This window comes from Martes martes (genome assembly GCF_963455335.1).
Source record: "Martes martes genome assembly, chromosome: 1".
NCBI lineage: Eukaryota > Metazoa > Chordata > Mammalia > Carnivora > Mustelidae > Martes > Martes martes.
Window position 1 is genome coordinate 75,624,899 of NC_137888.1, and position 22,082 is coordinate 75,646,980.

Consider the following 22,082-nt stretch of genomic DNA (forward strand, 5'->3'; position numbering starts at 1 on the left):
TATCTCAGAAACACAGCATCCAAATTGCAGACGACTGTTGGGATATGAGACATTCTGTAAATCAAATGGAAAATCTTTGCATTTGTAGTGATGGGTTTCCCTCTCCTTGTATAAAGCGTAGCTTGACATTTATTTTTTTTTTCCTTTCAAAGATTGTTTTATCTTTTGAATATTCTAGTCACCCAAATGGTAGCTATTTCCACTTAATACTTCCAGGACTAAAATGGAAGCATTATCTCCCTGATTCTAATTTAGACTATGGTTACGAAAGTTTTAGCACAAATAAGGCTTCTGATGACAGGTTACTTGGAGGTAGTTGCTTTAGCGTTACGGTTAAAATATTAATAATTCAGTTGTTTGATCATATCATATATTGGTGCCAGGAAAATCCCCTTCCTATTGTGTGCTGTGTTTGTTCAGAGATTGAATTAATATCTGAAATACCAAGTTCGTTACCTTGTAACCTTTCCAGGTTACAGGAGATAAAAAAACATCTTTCATCTTCTATCGTATAACAGATTTTAAAATACCTAGTAACACCTGAATTCAGTCACCTTTGCCTTATTTGAAAATGATGAAGGAAAACAGTTTTTCAGAAGCTGAATAAAGACGATAGCGACTTTCAAAATTACTTATCTTCAGCAACACTGAAACACTTGGATGTCAGAATCTAGTGTTATTTCACAAGTGTAAGAACCTTAGATTCTAATATTACTTTTTTCTAAAATAATAACCATATGGTGCTCTTAATGATGAAAAGTACTTAAAAGTAGGAAGAGATTTTTATGAAAAAGGAAAGCACAAGACAAGATTTCAACGAGCTTTCTAGTTTTACGTGTTCACACTTTGAATGCTGGGTGCCTGAGTAACATTATGTGCATAGAATAAATGCAGATTATGCCGTTAATGTGATTGTTGGAAGAAGCAACTAGAAGAAAACACATTGGCTTCAAGAAAAGTAATTACCTGAAGAGTTGTATTATTGGTTCCCAACCTATAAATGAAAGAGAAAACATCAAGTAAATGACTTACTCTATCCAACCCTCAAACCTCCTCAAACCCAATCTTGCTAGCAAAGACTCTCGCCACAAATGGTTATTCCTGAAGCATCTTAAATGTCAGCCTATAATGGGGACTTCTCATGTAGTGAGCATAAAACACCCGAAATCCCTCCGGTTCTAGAGAAACGAGAAAACAAGGACATCATACCTGTGACAACTGAAGATTTGCCGCCATTTGTCAAGAAATGAGATTTTCCCAGTTATCTCTTCCAAATCCAGCTCCCAGGAGCATTGCTCCTGGTCCGAGACTTGCATAGTCCTTTGGGGAATATGGGGAAATTAAGAAGGGAGTTGTTAGGTTGGGAGAGAGAGGTCGGGTGGTGGGGAAGCGAGACGCTGGCTCTGTGGGCTTGGCCAGCTGGAGGGCCGCCCCGACTTGTGACCAACGAGGAGAGGAGACCACACCGTCACTGCTCTGGGCTCTCTGTAAGCCCCTGCTATCAGATCATGACTCAACTTTCATCAAAGGTGGAATACTTTGTGTATTATTTTTCCCTTTATAGATATCATGAATGTTTAATCCAAGATGCAGATTTATAAACAAAGGATTGCAATTACTTCTCTGTATCAGAACAATTGAGATAATTTAATTGACGAAGGATACCATCCCGGTGGAATGTGATAGTACTTTAAGCTGTCATGCCTCTGTGGAAATGTCTGTGGTACAGAAAGACTTAGCCAAAGGGGGTAGGGGCAGGGGTAAACACCATCCTGTTGATATCTAAAAACTGTGTCAACTACTGTTGGATCATATGAAGGCCAAGGAAGAAACTGGCCAACAGATGTCTGACACAGAGTTTAGTACACAGAAATCTTGCACACAGTTTGAAGGACTGATTTGATTTTGTTTCGGGGAGAGGCCCCAAATTATGTCATGTCCTATTGGCTGAAGGAAATGTAGCCACAATAGCTGGCATAATAAAGAATATTCATTGCTGTAATGGTTAATTTCATGTGTCTTCTTGTGAGGTTACAGAAACCAGTTTTGGGTCAAACACCAATCCCAATGTTGCTGTGAAGGGTTTTTTGTTTTTTGGTTTTTTGGATGTGATTAACATTTAAATGGTAGGTTTTGAGGAAAGTGGTTATACTCCAAAATGTGGTTGGACCTCAACAAATCACCTGACGGCCTTAAGGGAAGAGACTCAGGTCTCCCGAGGAAGAAGGACTCTGCCTCTAATCGGCCTTCGTATTCAAGAGTGCAGTGTTAACTCTTCTCTGAGTCTCTCAGCAAGGGAAGTGCCCTGCACATTTCAGACTTGTCCACCTTCACAATCACGTGAGCCAGTTCCTTACAATAAAGATCTCTCTCTCTCTTTCTCTCTGGAGAGCCTTGAGTAATACAATAGTGTTTAACAAAAACAAATACTGGCTACCAGTAAAAGTTTTCTTGTCTCTTCGGATTTGGTTGAATATCAGAATTGACCCTTAGGAGGTCATTTTTCTCTTTGAACATTTCTGATCAAGAGTTTTGTAAAATTCTGAGAATGCTGAGAAGTCAAGGCAAAGAGGTCACCTGGATTTGTTATGACTAGTGTGCTTGGGACTGAGGGGATTGGTTTTATGTAATACGGCAGAGACCCCGAAACACAGCAAGTCACTAAATAGACCACAGGTGGATTTAGGTGTCCATGGTTTTGCTTTGGACTTCTCCATCTCCAGTTTCTTAAATGAACTTCTGGTGACTGTAGAACCATTTCATATTCACAAGCTTCACATATTCACAAACTTCCATCAGATTTCATATTTTTATTGTAAACGTAATGGGCACAAATAATTCCTTTCTTATTTCCCTTCTCTAACCATAAATCCTCTTTTTTAAAGCCTTATTGTCCCCTTTTATAATTTTATAGTTGTAATAGTGGCATCAGTATTTAATATCTACTGGGCACTCCCAGTATAGGAAAAAAAATTATGTGATCCTTGCTCTCAAATAATATAATGATGAGAAATGTCTTGGATTTTGCTATTTAGAAAGTCATGTTAAAAAATAAGTTCTGTATCTGCTATTTAAATTGTTTAACAGCTGCAAACCAAGAAAGGAGAATAGCTAAGAAAACCTTTTTCTTTATCTTTTTTGCTTAAATTTAAATTCAATTAATTAGCATATAATGTATTATTGGGTTTCAGGGGTACAGGTCTGTGATTCATCAGCCTTATATAATACCCAGTGCTCATTACTACACATGTCTTCCCCAAAGTCCATCACCCAGTTACCCCCTTCCTCCACCCCCTCCCCGCCAGCAGCCCTCAGTTTGTTTCCTATGATTCAGAGTCTCTTATGGTTTGTCTCCTTCTCTGCTTTTGTCTTGTTTCATTTTTTCCTCTCTTCCCCTATGAGCCTCTGCCTTGTTTCTTAAATGTCACATATCAGTGAGATCATAAGAAAGCCCTTTCTTTAAGAATCATTAAATCTGCGGGTTTTTTTGCTTGTGTCTCTGTCCTTCTTCTCAGACAATTCTATAAAGGTAGAAGCATAAATCCCAGTGAACAGACAACTTAACCAGTAAACTGTTCTGTTGGGTTTAATAAACACATTTTGAGCATTTCCTGTGTCCCAGGCACTTGGAAGAGCCAAGGTGAGTAAGATGAGGTTCCTGCTCTCTCTAGTGGTGTAAACAGACACACAGAGAGAGGAAAATGCTGTGTACACAGGCTTAGTGAGCTTTGGGTGCCTAAGACATAGGCAGGAAAGCCGACTGGGTAACAATGTGGCCTTTGGGCCTAGACGGCTTAGTTTTAAAGCATGGCTTCACCTCTTGGAACTGTATGGCTTTTGGACAAGTTATTTAACCTCTCCGTGCCTCAGTTTATTCATCTGTGAAGTGGGGATACTTTCATATTTTTACCATATGGAGACTTCTAATCTCTGAGAACAGTATGCCACTCCACTTGTTTAGACCTGACTTATCTTCCCGTTGTTTGATCCCCTGAAGTGGAATGACTGAATCCAACGGTATGGTCATTTCAAAGACTTCTGATACATATTCCAAACTTTCCTAATTGTTGGTGAGCATCCCTTGCTCAGGCCCTCTTACTCCTTTCACTCTCAAGTTGGAATTCATGGTTCTGCTCTTTTATTTATTTATTTATTTTTTTTTTTTTTTAAAGATTTTATTTATTTATTTGACAGATCACAAGTAGGCAGAGAGGCAGGTGGAGAGAGAAGTGAGGAAGCAGGCTCCCTGCCGAGCAGAGAGCCCGATGCGGGGCTCGATCCCAGGACGCTGGGATCATGACCTGAGCCGAAGGCAGCGGCTTTAACCCACTGAGCCACCCAGGCGCCCCTCTGCTCTTTTAAATAAAGCACTGCCTTTATTTCCTCACCATTCTCTCCCTTTTCGGTTGGATATGGATAAGGGCTCTATGGATGGAAAGGGCTGGCCTTTGGAATACACCGAGAGTCAAGAATGTGATTCAGCCACATCCAGAGGAAATCATGCCGCCTCATAGGCCATTTTGTCAAGACTCAGAGCAGGAGGCCTGAGTGTAGGAAGTGGGGTAGAAAGGAAAGATGGGATGGGGGATCCTGGGCCAGGTTGGAAGAACAGGGCAGGAGAAATATGTGGAATTGGGGATTGTCCTTTTCTAAATTCTTAGGCTCTTGGTCCTACCTCATGGCATGTGAAGTCACCTAAAGCTCTTGCTCCCAGGCCGTCCCTGCTGAGGCAAAGGATTGGGGCTGATTATGGAGTCTTGGGCAGCAGTAGGTCTGCAGCCGCTCAAGGCAAGAGCAAGAACAGAGCAGGGACAGTGGGGGAGGGGGAAGATTTTATAGCCATGTAGTGGTGGGCAGTGGGTGATGGTAGAGGGTCCGAAATCATTCACCCATGAAGGAAGTGTACTAAGTAAGTGCAGAAACCTGTGTCTTAATCCATTTGCTTTCTTTGTTGATAAATTTGAAAAATAATACCAGTGATTTCATGAGAAAAGCTAAGATCTATTCCAAACTTGGAAATTAGTATATAAAAATGCAATGTGATTAACATTTGCTGTAGTTTCCCAGAAAGCTATGATTGATCTTTACAATCCTTTACTCAATCAGCATTAAGAGTCAAATTTGAAAACCTTGGGCTTGCAAGCTTTTTGACCAGCTTGCAAAATGATCCCCAACCTTTCTCGTTGCTGTTCTCTTATGATGATATTTCATAAACAGAAATCCAGAAGTAAAATTTTAGAAACTTTTGACTTTTTTTAAAACAGAATCTCGTTAGTGTTTAATTAACCTTACCCTTGGAGAGCTCTTCCTTAGGATTAAGTTAAATCCTTTGTGCTTTGATTACCATTCATTTTCTTCAGTTCTACTTTCTGTGGAGATGGAAATTTCCTGATGACATTCCTTACTGAAAGAATTCTGCCAATCCCCTGGAAACTAGAAGATGGCTGATATCTTCTCTTTTTGTTCTTTGGTGATGAGATGAGGAGGAGAAAGAGGGTGTTAGGCCCAGTGTCAAATGCCAGGGCCTTCCCGGTGACTTGGTAACCTTGGAAAAGTTAGTCTCTCTGAACTTCATTTGCTGTGGCTCTTTGGCTTAATTCATAGAACCATAATGAATATGACTTACGTGAAAATTCCTAATCTTTAACCAATGTTTTCTTGCCTCCTGTATGTTAAAAACTCTCCTGTAAACATTTTATCTTTTCATGGCTTTATGTATTTTGAGAGTCACATCATGAGCCTCACGGAGCCAGAAGTCCAAGTCCTAAAGTGAGAAAATGCAGATGTTGGTCCCAACCAGTCCCTCAGTCCATGTGGGCTTTGGTTTGTCACTTAGTCACTCATGTGGGGCCCAGTCCTCATCTGGAAGACCTTAAAGACCCGTGTGGTATAATGGGAAATACATATTTGGTTGTTGTCCCTGGTTACTGGAACAGAGCTCTTAAAAATCCTTGGAATTTCCGAAGTGACAAAGAGCGATGGGACCTCGGGGACTTTCAGCGCCAGCCCCCCACCTACAGGGAGGGGATATGGGCCAGAGAGCAATTGATCACCAATAGCCAGTGACTTGATCAATCATGCCTGTGTAATGAAACCTCCATAAAGCCCCTAACCATCTGGGGGCCAGTAGGGTGACACACCCCAACTCCACTGGGGACAGAGATTCCTGCACTTGAGACCTTCTGGACCCCCATGTACCTCTTCACCTGGATATTCATTTATATTCTTTATAATAAACTAGTTGATATAAGGAAAGTCCTTCCTGAGTCCTGTGAGTTGTTCTAGCAAATTACTGATCAACAAGGGGGTCGTGAGAATCCCCTATTCTAGCCAGTTGGTCAGAATGATCTGATACTTGTGACTGGAGTCTGAAGTGGAAACAGTCTTGTGGAACTGAGCCCTTCAACCAATGGATTCTAACTCTAGGTAGTTAGTGCCAGAACTGAGTTAATTGTGGGACACCTAGTTCACCTAGTCGGAGAATCAGTGAACCGGATGGTGGGGGCAGGGCATGGGGGAACTTCTTACTTAGTGTCAAAAACAACCGGGCACCCAGCTTTTTAAGCATAAGTCAGGCTACTTGGGCAAGAGTTTTTACTCCTTTACTCTATCAGTGATCTATTACTGACAAACAGATTAGGACAGATTTAGCAGATTAAAGCAACGTCCCTTTGTTCTCTTTCATAGTTTCTATGCATCAGGAGCCCAGCCATGGCTTTAAGTGGGTTCTCTGCTCAGGGTCTCACAAAACTGCAGTCAAGGTGTTAGCCAGCCCTTCAGCTCCCCTTGAGGTTCAGGGTCCTCTCCGGAGCTCACATAGTTGTTGGTAGAATCTCTCCCTCGCAATTATAGAACTAGTGTCTTCAAGACTAACAGAAAAGGTTTCTGCAGCTTCAAGTCCCTCTGATTTCGGGGAAAGCCCCAGCTCCCTTATAAAGAATTCACTTGATCAGGTTAGGCCCCCCCAGAATAATCACCCTTTTGATTAGCTCAAAGTTCAAACTGATTAGGGACATTAATTACACCTGCAAAAGTCCTTCACCTTTGCTGGATAAGGTAGCATAATCGTGGGAGCAATATCCCCTCACCTTTGCGATATTCTGTTGGCTTTTTAGATTGTCTCTTCTTGTGGGTTTTGGCAGATTGTATCTTTCAAGGAATTGGTCCATTTCATCTAGGTTATCAAATTTGTGAGCATAGGGTTGTTTATAGAGTTCCTTTATCATCCTCTTAATGTCCGTGGAATCTGTGGTAATGTCCTCTCTTTTATTTCTGATATTAGCCATTGTGTCCTCTCTCTTTCTTCGCCTGGCTAAACGCATACTGTTTTTTGTGGGGTTTTTTTTGTTTTTTTGTTTTTTTAAAGATTCATTTATTTATTTCAGCGAGGGGGTGGCTAGGGGAAGAGGGAGAGTGAGGAAGAGTCTTTTTTTTTTTTTTCCTAAGATTTTATTTGCTTATTTGACACAGAGAGAGAGCACAACAGGGCGAGTGGGAGAGGGAGAAGCAGGCTCTCCACTGAGCAGGGAGCCTGATTCCAGGCTTCATCCCAGGAGCCTGGGATCATGACCTGGGCCAAAGGTAGGCACTTAACCGACTAAGTGACTAAGCGACTTAGTTGCCATGGGAGGGAGAGTCTTAAGCAGACTATGCTGAGTTCAAAGCCTGAGGTGAGGCAGGGCTTGATCTCCAGACCCTGAGGCAACGACCTGAACCAAAACCAAGAGTCCAACCATGCTTAACTGACTGTGCCACCCAGGTGCCCTGAGGGTAGAGACTTAGTGCTTGCAGTGATCTTTTCAAAGAACCAGCTTTTGGTTTCATTGGTTGTTTTTTCCTATTGGGTTCCTATTTTCAATTGCTCTAATTTTTATTTATCTTCTTCTCCTTACTTTGGATTTAATTTGCTCTTCTTTTTCCAATTTCCTAAAGTGGAAACTTAGATTACTGATTTTGGATCTTTCTTCTTTTCTAATATACACATTCAAAGCTATAGATTTCCCTCCAAACACGGCTTTTGCCGCATCCCACAGGTTTTGGTAGGTTGTGTTTCATTTTCATTTTGCTCAAAATATTTTTTATTTCTCTTGAGATTTTTTCTTTGATCCATATGTTATTTTAAAGTTGTTTAATCTCTATGTATATGGGGATTTTCCAGTTATCTTTCTGATACTGATTTCTAGTTTAATTCTATTGTAGTCTGCGAGCAGACATTACATAATTTTTATTCTTCTAAATTTGTTAAGTTTTAAAACAACTGTAAGAGGTCAACCGGTTAACTGGCCAGGTGTGTTTATTGCCCAGAATGTGGTCTAACTTGGTGAGTGTTCCATATTGTATGAAGCAGTCTATATAGGTTAATTATATCCAGTTAATTGATGGTGCTGTTGAGTTCAACTATGTCCTCGCTGATTTTTATGCCTGCTAGATCTTTCCATTTCCGAGAGAGAGATGTTGAAGTTTCCAACTATGATAGTGGATTCATCTATTTCTCCTTGCAGTTCTATTAGTTTTTCCTTTGCATAGTTTGACACTCTGTTGTTAGGTGCTTACACATTAAGAACCATCATGTCGGGACGCCTGGGTGGCTCAGTTGGTTAAGCGGCTGCCTTCAGCTCAGGTCATGATCCCAGTGTCCTGGGATCGAGTCCCACATCGGGCTCCTTGCTAGGCAGGGAGCCTGCTTCTCCCTCTGCCTCTGCCTACCACTCTGTCTGCCTGTGCTCACTCTCTCTCTCTCTCTAACAAATAAATAAATAAAATATTAAAAAAAAAAAAAGAACCATCATGTCTTCTTGGAGAATTGGCTCCTGTATCATTATGTAATGGCTTTTTAAAATCCCATATTCTGTTGATAAGCAAGTCACAGTTCCCACCAACACTCAAGGGGAGGATATTACATTTGTCGGGGGTGGGGAGATCACCCTAGGTTATATCCACCACAGGTACATGCTGGCAGTGATCTTGGGTCAGTCATTTCACCTATGCGCCTCAGTTTCTACTCTTGTAAAATGGGTATAATAATATTAACCATCTTATTGATTCACTGTGAGGATTCAAAAATACCTAAGAAGCATTTAGAACAGTGCCACATAGCAAGTGTTCAATGACTTTTAGCTATTTGTCTTCAAAATAGGGACAATTGCTGCCAATTTTGGTACTTCTGACCACCTGACTAGGGTTGTTACAGAACTCAGGGGGATGAGACCTCTCTGTTAACTGAAAAACATCACAGAGATGAGATGAGTTATTGTTTTAGGGCTTGTCTTCCTCATTCTTTAACGAATAGAGCTTTTCATTTCTTTCCTCTGATTGTGCAATGACACATAATTGTCTCTTTATATTTGTGGACAGAGGGAAGTAGAGGTTCTGTATTGATTTATCTTGTTGGTGTTTTACATCTGCCTGCCCTGAGATATTTTCTGTCTTGTTTTAGAGGCTGCTCATGTGTCAAAAAGGTCATGGGGCAGCGAGGAATGAGATATGAGTTCACTGAATCTGCTGTGTGATCGTATGCAAGTCACTAACCCTCTCTGGGGCTGAGAAGGTAAAATAAGACGTTGGACAACACTATATAATTGCCCAATAACCCCTTCAGTGGTTACCTTCCCTGATCTGGGCCTCATTTGTGCATTCTGCCTAACTCCACCTGGAATCTCTTGACTCAGGCCCATGAGCCTTCTTCATTTACAGGCTGTTTGTGGTTTTGTAATACTTTGTACCCTCTCATTTGACTTCAGATTGCTCAGTTTTCTATGGAACCAAGAAAGCCCCTTCAGAGACAGCAGAATTCATTCTCAGGAATGTAATTCTAGGAACCAGAAGCAAAGTAATGCTAACAACATCAAAATCCAGGCAAAATTAACAGATGCTCCAAGTAATGAACAAGGTGCAGAAAGGTTTTTCATAATGACTGCCTCCGTAGAGTATAAATAGGAATGCATCCCTTCCCTCCCCGTCTCCCCTCACACCATCTGTTATTTGTGTCAGGCAGTCAGTAATTGCTATATGTGACCCTTGTTGTTGGTAACGGGGACAACACTGTGCATTGCAGTTTTCTTTGCTTTCACCCATCTCCTGGCAGCTGTGGCTATAAGGTTTGTGTCTATCAGAAGATGGTAGATCAGGATTTCCTTGGCCCTTGTAACTAAATATAAACAAATCACTCACCCTCCCTATTGGGAAATAAGTTATAAATAACAAGTCAGAGCAATCTTTCATCAGAGAGGCTGTGGTTACTAGGAGACGGCCCTGCAGTCAGGCTTTCTGTTGTCATTACGTATCCATATGGCATTGAATATAAGCTCAGGCTCTCTGTCTTTGGCCTTTTCCAATGGTTCTTAAGTAGACTGTTCTTGCAAATTACTCAACTCTTTTGGGCATTTTGAGAGATGAAGACTTGGGTTCTAATTTGGCCTCTGTCATCAGCATGCTGTGTGACTTTGGGCGAATTAATTCATTTCTCTGGTCTTAAGTTTAATTCTCAGTAAAAGACACGAGAAAGTTGGCTGGATCTGGGGTTGGCGGATTATGGCCCATAGGCCAACAAATCTGGTCTGCTGTCTGTTTCGGTATGGCTTCTAAGCTGATAATGGTTTTCACGTTTTTAAATGGTTGAAAACAAATGAAAAGAATAATAATATTTCATGACACAAAATATCATACTACATCATAGTATACTATAAACAATGTATAGTTATAAGATATAACATGCAATAATATATAATAATATGTCATGAAAATTATGATTTTCAAATTTACATCCACAAATAAAGTTTTATCTGAGCACAACCACACTCATTGGTTTACTTGTCCCCTGTGATTGCTTTCACACTCTAGCAGAGTTGAATGGTTGCAACAGAGACTGTTAAGGCCTGCAAAGCCTAAAAGAATTGCAATCTGGCTCTTTACAGAAAAAGTTTGCTGATCCCTGAGCTAGATTGTCTCTTACGCCCCTGCAACTCCTTTTACAAATTGACTGATTCTTTGCACAGCTCCCTCTCACCCGGAAAGAAATTCCAGGCTTCAGGTGAATCACGCCTGTTCTTATAGGAACAGGGCTGTTCTTATAGGAAATCCGGTACTTTCCATGAGTCCTGCTTGCTACCCTGGGGTGGCCTGAAAAAAACAGACATGTCTGGGCCCAAGATGAGATGGGGTTCCCCAGGCATAGAGACCAGGGTCATGAGCCACAGGTTTGCCCTCAGATTGGGGACAGGTAGTGGTTCTAGATGGAGGATCCTACAGACCTAGTAAAGGGATGGGATGTTCGGATGTCCCTGCTGTGACAGAGAATCCGAATAGTAGCTGCTTCAACAAACCAGAAGGTCACTGGGCTTTTCCATCAAAGTCCAGGTAACCGATACATTAAAGACACCGACTAATTGCAATCCATAGAATTTATTTGGATCCTGCAAAAAAAAAGTATGAGATAATTAGGGAAATTTAAGCTCTGTATGTCTGATGATCATTAAGAATTATTGATCATTTTTAGGTGTCATAATGGTACAGTGATCATGTTTTTTGTTTTTTTAAAAAAGTCCTTATTTTGAGGTCCATACTAAAATGTTAATGCATGAAAGGGTGTGATGTCTGAAATTTGCCTCAGAATAAACCAGTTGGGGAGGGTTGAAAGTGGGTGAAATATAGATTCAAAAAAAAAAAATGGTCAGGAGTCGGTAGCTGAAAATGTGTAATAGGTTCAGAAGGGTTCCTTATATTACTTTCTCTAATCATAGATATATTTGAAGCTTTCCATAATAAAAGTTGAAAATACTTCATGTTCATAACCAGTGATTAAAAATTTGTACTTAAAAGGAATTTGGTCCATGAAAAATTTCACACAACTGCCAAAAGTGTATAATTACAGCCATTGTAGATGTGTTTATAATAGAAATACTTAGAAATAAGTTTTCCTATGACAAAAAAAAATTCCTTGGGGAAAAATGGTTGTACTAAAAGTTCCTAGCATTTAAAAATTTCAATTGATGGAATACATTATATTAATAAAATTTTTATTGATTAAACATCATTTGAAAGTTTAAAGTAGATAAATAAAGAAGACATAGAAATTATCCCTAATTCTCTAGTCAACTTTTTTTTTAGTTTTTAGCATATGCATCAATCATGGAAACATTTACCATTTGTTGGGTGCCTACTATGATACTGTGCATGATACATGGAACTTTATTATTTCTTCACTATAACTGTCATAAAACTATTTCTTGGACTTGAAAGTAAACCTGGGTTCCCAGTGATTAGTATAGTGGCTTCTTAATCATCAGGCATCAGGGCTTCAGGCCACAGACATCTCAATTTTTTGGCCCTACCATCCTCATGCTTGGCTTTCATCTCATAGTCCAACATGGCTGCCTCACCTCCTGCCATTAACTCTGTGTTCCAGAGTGCAGGAGAGAGAAAAAAAGCTAAAGGACATGTTTAAGGGCATGGTACAGAATTTGCACATGTCACTTCTGCTTCTCTTCCACAGGCCAGAATTGTGTGGCTACTAATTGGAAGAGAGGTTAGAGGTGTAGTCCTTAGCTGGGCAACCATTCAGTGTCTTGGGAATATTTTAAGTACACAGTAAGGAGAGAGTAGCTGTTGGGGCACATGGATGTATATATTTATGTTTACATTATGTTTGTACGCAAACTCCAGGAGTCTCCCTCTTTATCTGAGTTTATTTTTTTGCTTTCCCTCTCCTCCATCAGTAATTTGACCCCTCCTCCCCTTTTCCTTACCTTCTTGTAAACAAGCTTGGTGTGGGAACCCATGTGACCACATTCCTTCAGGTCTGGTGGTTCTGATCCAGACACCCACTCACCTATTGTGCCTGCGTTCCTGTCCATGCAGTCACCCAGCCCCTCCTACACCCACACCCGCCATCACATATTTGGTTTTGTAGTTCAGCATGCATGGGTTTGTAGCCTCTCTGCCTTCTTTTAGCCCGTATGTAACCTGGGGCAGGTCAGCTAAGCTTTATAAGCCTCATCTTCTTCACACGGAAGAAAGCATCACTGCCTCACAGGAAAGAGCCCTTGCTTAGCCTACCTTATGTGATAAGTGAGGATGTGAAGAGTCAGAAGGAAGTGACTGGGCTTTTGAAAGAAAAAGCCACATTACTGTTAAGTAATGTGTGGAGGGAACCCTGACGCTCTGTATTGTTCCTGAATATAATCATGCTAACCTCGCAGAGGGAGCCCCTAGGAGCCAGCTGTCTGCATGGGACCACATCCCAGTCATAACTGGATGATTCCAACAGAGAATATTGTCCCAAATTGGCTTGATCGTTTGTTTCAGAAACATGCCTTTGGCCTCAAGGATCAGCTGATCATGACGGAGGCCTCTTAGTAGCCAAGGTCTGTAGGTACTTTTCAAATCCGTGGGGTCCTAGAGTCTTCTCTGAGTCCTGGAAGTCATCAAGTCTTTGTATTCTGTGATATACCTTATTTCTTCAATACATTTCACTTCTTGGCTGATATTTGTTAGAGCAGTTTCTCTTACAAAAACCTTGAGCTAAGCAATTTAATTATAGGGAAATTTGGCAAAATTTAACACTTTGTGCCTTCATCTTAAAAATCTGCGCCCTTTTGAAAGGTACATTACAGTTTCTTCCTGCTGCCATGCTTTTTCCCAGTCAAAAATAGCCATTAGAAAAGACTCCAACGGCAATCATCGACACTGTGAAAACATGTGCGTTTTTGGATATCTACCTCCCCTCCAGTGACCACGTTATCCTTAATTGTAATTACATTAAAAAACATACTTTTCTCCAATAAAGGGATTTGATGTATCAGGAAAGAGATGATGTGGACTTCCTGGAGAAAGGGCAGATCTTTCCTCTACTTGAGATCGGACTGCACAGGTGGCTGCTGGGATTGCTTGCGTGCTCAAGCACATGTGTGCGTCCCCACATGGGCACACTTTGATGCCGCACTGCGTGATCACCACAGGCAGGCTTAGCTAGCTGGCTTTGGAAGACCTGCCTCCTCACGTGTTTCCCGGGAGATTTCTGCTTCCCTCTGAGGCCCCTCTCAAGCATCTAGACCTCCTGTGTGGCTACTCCCAGGGGGTCTCTCTGACCTGTGGACCCTGCCTCTGAGGCTCCAGTCCTGCATTCTGTCCTTTCGCTCCTCACCCACCTCCTGACATTTGGGTGGCTCACCGGTGGTACAATAGGACACCCTTTCACCAGACACTTGTTAAAAATGACAGGAGAGATTTTATTCAAGCTATTGCAGTAAGGGAAAGAGACTGAGATCAACTCTTGAGTACGGCAAAGACAACCGGTTCCTCACTCCTCACATTTGGCCAATCACTGAGCCCCAATTTACTTTGCCTCATAAACATTTCTGCATCCCTCCACCGCCTAAGGCAGCCTCTCTTCTCCTGGGTGAGTTTCTGTAAATGTTCTTGGTTGACCGGTCTCTGTTTCAATCCCTCCTCCACAGGCCTTAGTAGGTACTTACACTACCCTTTGGTAGTGTTAAGTCCAACTATGCCATTTCTCGTCAGAAATGGTGGGACTGCCAGCCCACACGGCCGTTCCTTGGAGTCTGTGCTTGCTTCCTCCATGCCGCCTCTAGGCAGCTGGCCTCCCATGGACTCCCAGCACTCTCCACACTGCCGCCACCAGATAGATCTAATCAGCACTGTACATGCCTTCTCGGGCTATTACCTCAGCTTGTTAAACCAGCGCAATCCTCCCTCCCTTCAGCGGCTGGAAGAAACCTCAGCTAAAGGCAGTGATTAATTTGACTTGGACTCTGGAACAGTTACAGTTCACAAGGTGCTAAAGACACAGCTTTAACCTTTCTGAGCAAGGGGTAGATTTGGAGGTGCCCTCCACAGAAACTTCCAATTTCCCTAGGGAGCCTTTTTAAGAAAAATGGAAAGTAGTATTAATATGAAGGAGAAGAAAAACAAGGGAAGAAGAAACCTCAAAGATCAGATGAGCAAGGGATACCAATGGCCTTAAATACTGACTCTCCACCTTCTTGTTTTTCTGGTCTGCATGGAGGAATCCCACACAGAATAGACTCCCAAATGCCCTCGATGTGGGACCACTGGGTATGGCCGGTCCTAGGATCCTCTGCTCACCCTCATGCCACTGAAGTCTATGCTTGCGAGGTGTCGCCCGGCCTGGCAGTTCTGTGCCCTCAAGAAGAGCTGGATTCCTCCAAGTCGCTGGTTGTTTTAGCTGTGAGGGATCCTAGAGATCCTCACTCATGTCATGAGTAATCCTGCTGTGGACTGAATTCTGACTACAGAATGTGAGTTAGGGACCCTTCTGGATGCATTGATATGACATTGACAAGAGCTGATACACCATGAGGCTTCTCCTTTTGGGTTGGAGAAGATAATTTTGTAGCTGGGTGTCTGGAGAGGAGAGAAAAGGGTCTTGTGACAGGAGAGAAGGCAAGCACTTGTGTCATGCTCAGCCTGTGGGTCTGGGTTTGAGATTTCTTGGAAGATATGTGACATCCCAGACACAAACAAGGCTGGTTGGGAAAGCAGATGACAACGTGTGCGACAGAGTGGAGGAGGGGCTCTTCTCCATCCCCACCCCGACTCTGTCACAGACCTCAGTGCATTCTGGACCTTAGGGTTGCCGAGTAGCCTTCATGGAACAATCCCTTTGCTTTGGGAAAACAATCTCCTCACAGAGGCCTGGGAGGTGGGTAGGCTGTGAGCTGCCTTGGTGTGGACAGACTTGTTCCTAAGGAAGCAGAACTTAGACACTCCCAGAATGAAATGGGAGGGCTGAGAGAGAGAGGGCAGAAAGCAATGCCTTGGTTCTTTATTTGGCAGGGGGCTATTAAGAGCCATCAAAATTTGGAAATGAAATCCAGTGTGATTATATTTATGTTCATCTACTGGGGAAGTTGGCAGACCATTAAATTAGTTTCAGATAAGCACACAAAGGTCAGGAAAAGTTAGGTGGGCTCCAGTCTCACAGGACTGGTGAGAGCAGGAGTTTGGGTTTGAACCAAGTTTCTCCCCGCCTTCAACCAGCTGGCTCAACTTGAATTCACTTCTAGAGAAAATGATGTGTATCTAAGCAACACCATTGTATCTGTGATTTTTTAAAACTGATTTAAGTTCTAAGATCAGGGACCATGTCCTGTGCTTCTTTTTCCAATAGGGTCCATGGCTAAAGTTTAATCATTATCTCATAAATCATCTGACTCATTCCTTAGAATGGACAACATCTTCCCTTGTGTGTTGTGGGCAGTTGCTGGCAAAGGATTGGGAAGACATGGCAGTCTAATAGACCTCATGTCTCAAACACATCACTCCCTTCAAAATGAAGGCATGTGGGTCCTGGTAGATTTATGGTTCGATGGAAACCCAGAACGGTACATGCAAGACGGTAGGGAGGGGACTCGGTTTAGGGACTCCAACAAAGATTAGAAGCAGTCAGCTTGGGGTTCCTGGGTGGCACAGTCAATTAAGCTTCGAACTCTTGGATTCCACTCACATCATGATCTCAGGGTCATGAGACAGAGCCCTGCATCAGGTTCTGTGCTGAGTGTGGAATCTGCTTGAGACTCTCTCTCTCTCTCCCTCTCCCTCTGCTCCTCCCTGGCTCGCTCTCTCCATCAAATAAATAAATAAATCTTTTTAAAAAAAAAAAAAGGAAGAAGAAGAGGCAGTCAGCTTTTTCTGGAACAGAAAGAAGGGTTGAAAATTGGCCATAGTTATTCAACAAATATTTATCAAGTGTTTAATGCTTGTCAGGGGTTGTTCTAAGGGCCAGGGATTCAGCAGGGGACAACACAGAACTGATTTAAAGTGAAAGCATGTTGAGGATGGGGTTTTATATGCACACACATACACACACACACACACACACACACACACATATATATATAAATTTTTTGGAGAGAGAGAGAGGGAGAGAGTGCATGCACATAAATGTGTGCCAGTGGCGGGGGGGAGGGCAGAGGGAAAAGGAGAGAGAATCCCAAGCAGGCTCCACACCCAGGGCAGAGCCTGACCATACGCTTGATCTCATGACCTTCAGATCATGACCCGAGCCAAAAATCAAGAGTTGGACACTCTGGGGTGCCTGGGTGGTTCAGTGGGTTAAAGCCTCTGCTTTCGGCTCAGGTCATGATCCCCGGGTCCTGGGATCGAGCCCCGCATCAGGCTCTCTGCTTGGCGGGGAGCCTGCTTCCTCCTCTCTCTCTGCCTGCCTCTCTGCCTACTTGTGAGTTCTGTCTGTCAAATAAATAAATAAAATCTTAAAAAAAAAAACATAGAAAAGAGTTGGACACTCAACCAACTGAGCCACTAGGTGCCCCTGGGATGAGGTTATATTTTATTTGCATCTCTCCTTAATGGCCTTATAGTCCTAGGATGATGGACAGTCTTGGATTTGTAAAATTTGTATAGCACCTTGTTCTCAAAAACTTAAAGCAACTTCTAAAGTAGTATACAATCCACCAAGCTTGAAATGGAAGTAGAAGAGATAAGTAAATAACTTTAGAAAATTTAAAATTTCTAAATAACTTTAAAATTTAAAATTTCTAAATAACTTTAGAAAATTTAAAAAGCACTGAAACCCAAAACCCAACAGTAATAAGGTTAGTTATGAGGCTAGAACATCCACGCTTGAAATGCTAGACGCAGCAACAAGTGAGCCACAGATGTGGCTTCTGGCTTTCCAGTGACAAACCTATGGTGGCTGATGGTACCACTGAAACAAATAAACAGCCGCCACTCATTGGCAGAGGCACAATGAATCTAATCTAATCCTAATACTCAGACCAGAAGGACATTTCTCTAAGAATCTTCCAAAAAACAGGCTACTCTGTGGCTGAGCTACGGAACCACTTTAACAAGCGAAACGCCACACGGATGAGACTGGCAGAGCTGTCACCTTGAATTGGGTGGCTGAGTCTTTGTCAGTTCGTACTGCATCTCCAGGCCAGAGCTAGGGACCAGGATGTCCACGGTAAGTCAGTCCCTGCAGCTTTGTTCAGTAGATATTAAACATACGGGAAAGGTGTGGCCATCGATCTCGCGTGTTTCATGAGATAAAGGACTTTAATGTGATTCACAGAATAGCTGGAAGCAAGGCAGGAGGGAGATAAGAAGGCTTGACGTTAGCTTCTCGCAGAGAAATGTGTGTTGGTAAACATAATCAGAACAATCTTGGCGCAGGCTGCTTTGCACCCCCAGCTCCTTCTGTACGTGGAGGCTTGGCCATAGGCGTCTGTGAAGTGAGGGGAGACCAGAGGAAGGAGGCAAACAGTTGGTCATGTTGGAGTAGCGCGAATACATCTAGAAATGAAACTGCTTTGCCTAGTCAGTAAAAATCATCAAGTGCTTTTTTTTTTTTTTTTTTTTTTAAAGTAACTGCTGTTCAGTCGACTGGGATGTCTGTGAATGAGATACAGAAAAAAGTTAAACTGCGTCTCCATGCCTTTCTCTCAGGGTCCTCTCTCTGATTTCGGAACACCGTAAAATGGGTTAGGATTGATGGTCAGGCATAAAGCAAGAAACGAGACGAAAAGACTCCAAGGAGTAAAGATTACTATGGAGGATGCAAAATCACATAACCAACCATGGTGGGTAGTTTTGGGGTACCTGCCAAATTCACTTACTCTCTGGCTAGACTCCCCCGACACAGGCACGCGCACGCGTACACGCGCACGCTCCCGGCAGCTGTGACCCTTCCCTCTCGCACTTCCCCTGTGGGGAGCGCAGGTGGACATCTGCTGGAGGGAGTGGGTCCTGAGGGGCTGACTGCACTGTTGTCTCATTCTCCCTCTCCCCACACCCCCTCCACCCCATGCCCTCTTGCTCTCACTCTCTTGCTTAAGGTGTTTTAAGTGGGTTTTTGTTTCTCGTATTAAATGCTCCCTGATTAAGATACTAAGGAAAATAGGAAGGTTTTCTCTCCCTTGATGTAAAGAAGGGAGGATTCGTGATATGGCATAAATATATTTTATATTTAGGGACGCCTGGGTGGCTCAGTTGGTTAAGCGGCTCGGGTCATGATCCCAACATCCTGGGATCGAGTCCCACATCGGGCTCCTTGCTCAGCGGGGAGCCTGCTTCTCCCTCTGCCTCTGCCTGCCACTCCGCCTGTGCTCACTCTCTCTGACAAATAAATAAATAAAATCTTAAAAAATATATATATATTTTATATTTATGTATTTGAGAAAGGAAATAGCAAGTATATGGGGGGGGGGTCAGCTGTGAAGTGTGCTAATAAAAAAAATATATCTGGAGCAAAGAGCTTCCAGTTTAGTGCCGATGTGTGTGGAGGGATAGTTCACTGTTTCTCTCAGCTGTGTTTTTCTGCTCCCCTGTGCTCACTTCATTTCTTCACCTGTGCTCCAGAGACCTCTGCCCAGTCCAACGCATAAGCTTTGGGAAAAGGGGGTGACTATGGTGAACTTAAAAATTGATGTTTGATTCCATAGTCACTAGTGTAGGTGTGAAACGGAGTCTGAGACATTTCTGTGGAATATGTTTGCTTTTGCCTACAGACTAGCTAGAAAATTCCTAGGGTTCGGGATGGGCGGGAGGGGCAGAGGAGGTGCTGCTAGGTTAAACCTAGAATGTGTACTGGAGCAAGTACCATCTTCTTAGCACCAGAGAACATCAGGGAAGCTGAGTTTCTGTGCAGTTGTGATCCTTATTGCCGTCCAGGTGAAGCCCAAGATGACAACGGGGAGCAGGTCCCCCACCGACAGACCTGTAGAAGGGACACTCTTCTGGGCCCCAAGACTTCACTAAGGCTTTGTTTGACCCAGACTATAGAAAAATATCCCTCTTCCAAGTACCCTGACCCCTCAGGAAGAAGAGAATGAGGGGAAGTGGTGCTGTGGAGGGGAAAATGGCTACCTGACTAACCTTCATGGAGTTGGAACTGCCTTCCCCACTCTCCCAGGCACATTGAAGAACGTGATTTGGCGTTCTTTAATTAGACACACAGTTCTTTACCATTTTGTGAAAATCGAAACTCTAGGATAATTGTTGATATTTTTGGTGATTAATGTAGTCAAGGAATGTCCCTGGATTAGCTTGAGTTTTTTACTGGCACACTTAAAAACTCTGTCTTTAATAATAAATTAAAGCCTTAAAAAGAAAATAAGGGTGGAGAGTCTTGAAGGATATTCTTCTCTGCTCTCAACAAAAAATCTTTTCACATGTTTTTTTCTCAGTCTTTTTACATTTCCTCCCCCACAATCCCCAGTGCCTAATAGACAGCTAGATCCATTGTAGATGCAAGATAAAATGGTTTTGAACGGATGAAAAAGGGTTTATTAATTGTTATTAGGAAAGAATCCTGAAGGATATCAGCATAAGCAAAGTGTTCATTTACTCTTTAGAGATTTAGGCAGAGGGTTCATTCTCTGGTCTTCATTTCAGTGGATGGTGGGTAATGTGGCCACCAGCCACAGCTTCCTGAAGGACAGGGACACACACAGGAGTGGGGCAAAGAGAGCCGCTCTGGGCCGGGAAACAAGTGCATGCACCAGCTTCTCTTGGGGTTTCTGGCCTGGGATGTGCAACACACACCATCCTTCATTATACTTGGCTAAATGCAAGGATAGCAATGTAAGTGCAAATCGGTGAGCTGTGGCATCCTGGAATCCATACCTAGGTATTAGATACCATAAGCTTTTTTGCTGAGGTACAGCCCCTGGCAAATGGGAACCCAGGGAGAAGCAGGTGCAGAGGAAGCAGCGGTGAGCACCCCAACTGTGTGTTTCTGTAGGGCGTGCGCTCAAACTACTTGAGGGGCCCAGGCCAGCACTTTGAGCACCCGCTGACCGAGCCAAATGGAGGACAGAGGGGGCAGAAGCTAGTGGGATCCCCCAGGTCTTCCTCTCCTCCAGGATTAGATTCATGGCCCTCAGGGGAGGACACATCTACCATTCTGTTTACTCTGAGAGCAGATCGAAACCCCTCACATCAAGATTCTAGCAAAGAAATATAATCCTTTAAGACACTTGCCTTTTAATTGTTGGCTGGTTTTCACAACAACACAGTTATTCCCGCAGCGTCTCTACAACCATTGTCTGATGCTGTCCTTTAGGCCCTGCAGGAAACACGCTGGAGATTTCTGACTTGGGTCGTTCCCCACACAGCCTAAGACTCATTCAGACTTTCTTAATAGGGCCAGTGAGTCCCAGCTACAGGTGAGTCACTGGAGGTGTATCTGGTTCTCTCAGGGAGAGTGACATGTTGGGGGAGGGAAGGGCCATAATGTCTATAAATCAGAGTACAAATTTATTAAATTTACAACAGCATTTTTATGAGCATTTTATCTCAAGGTGTTTCCTGAGGGGGAATTTCATCCCAAAAGCCGGGGCCCCATGCCTGCCCAGGCTTTCTCTCTCTAGTTTTAAGGAGCAGGTGCCTGTTTCTCTAAACTGACCTACATGGCTTTGTCCCTTGTCCCTTAGAGGAGGGGGCTTATCTGCTGAACCACCCAACAGCCCTGAGCCAGGAATGACTGTCACATTGAAAAGGGTTCAGAACTGGAGTGCCCCCAGATGAAACACCGAGCACCCAGACAGTGCAGGCTCTAAACCTCTAAAAAGAAGGGATCAGGAACAGCAATCACTTAGAAAAACAGGGCAGATGGCTTGGGGCTGGTCTTGAAGAAACATTTCTAGAACAACCATGCTTTTACCTGTACTGGATTTAACCGGAAGGGAAGAGGTTGAGAACAACTGAGTGAGAGGTTAAAGCTCCCTAGTCCCCATACCCCTCAGAGTCTCTCCCTTTCCTCTTGTTCAGGTTTCCATCAGTAAATGGTCTTGACCAATGTCCACCTTAATGGTGAATCATGCTTGCCTTGAAGTTGGTACACCCCACGGCTACCAGGGCAAACCCAGCCTCCCTCTACCAGGGTTGGGAGACGGAAGCTCCTCATCCCACCCCAGCCTGTCCCAAAAAATGGGCAGAGAGAGAGGAGAGCAGGTGCCCTAGGATTGTATAACGGACAATTGCAGCCTTGAATGCTTGCAAAGTGACTTGAGAGCTGTTGCCCTGAAAGACCTCTGGTGGACTGCAAAGTGCACAGAGGTAAGGCGCCCTCTTCCTCCTTGCAG

The 22,082-nt window shown here is 43.1% G+C and overlaps 1 protein-coding gene across 1 annotated transcript in view; it reads right to left on the reverse strand.

The window, feature by feature from the left end:
* Positions 1–1,316, reverse strand: part of MINDY4B (MINDY family member 4B) — a gene marked incomplete at both ends in the record, with an annotated part of 36,899 nt that extends 35,583 nt beyond the window's left edge. Inside the window, 2 exons of the mRNA XM_080801878.1 lie at positions 967–994; positions 1,210–1,316. Coding sequence (XP_080658004.1) covers positions 967–994; positions 1,210–1,316 — 135 coding nt within the window. The remainder of the gene's footprint in view (positions 1–966; positions 995–1,209) is intronic.
* Positions 1,317–22,082: the final 20,766 nt, after the last annotated feature.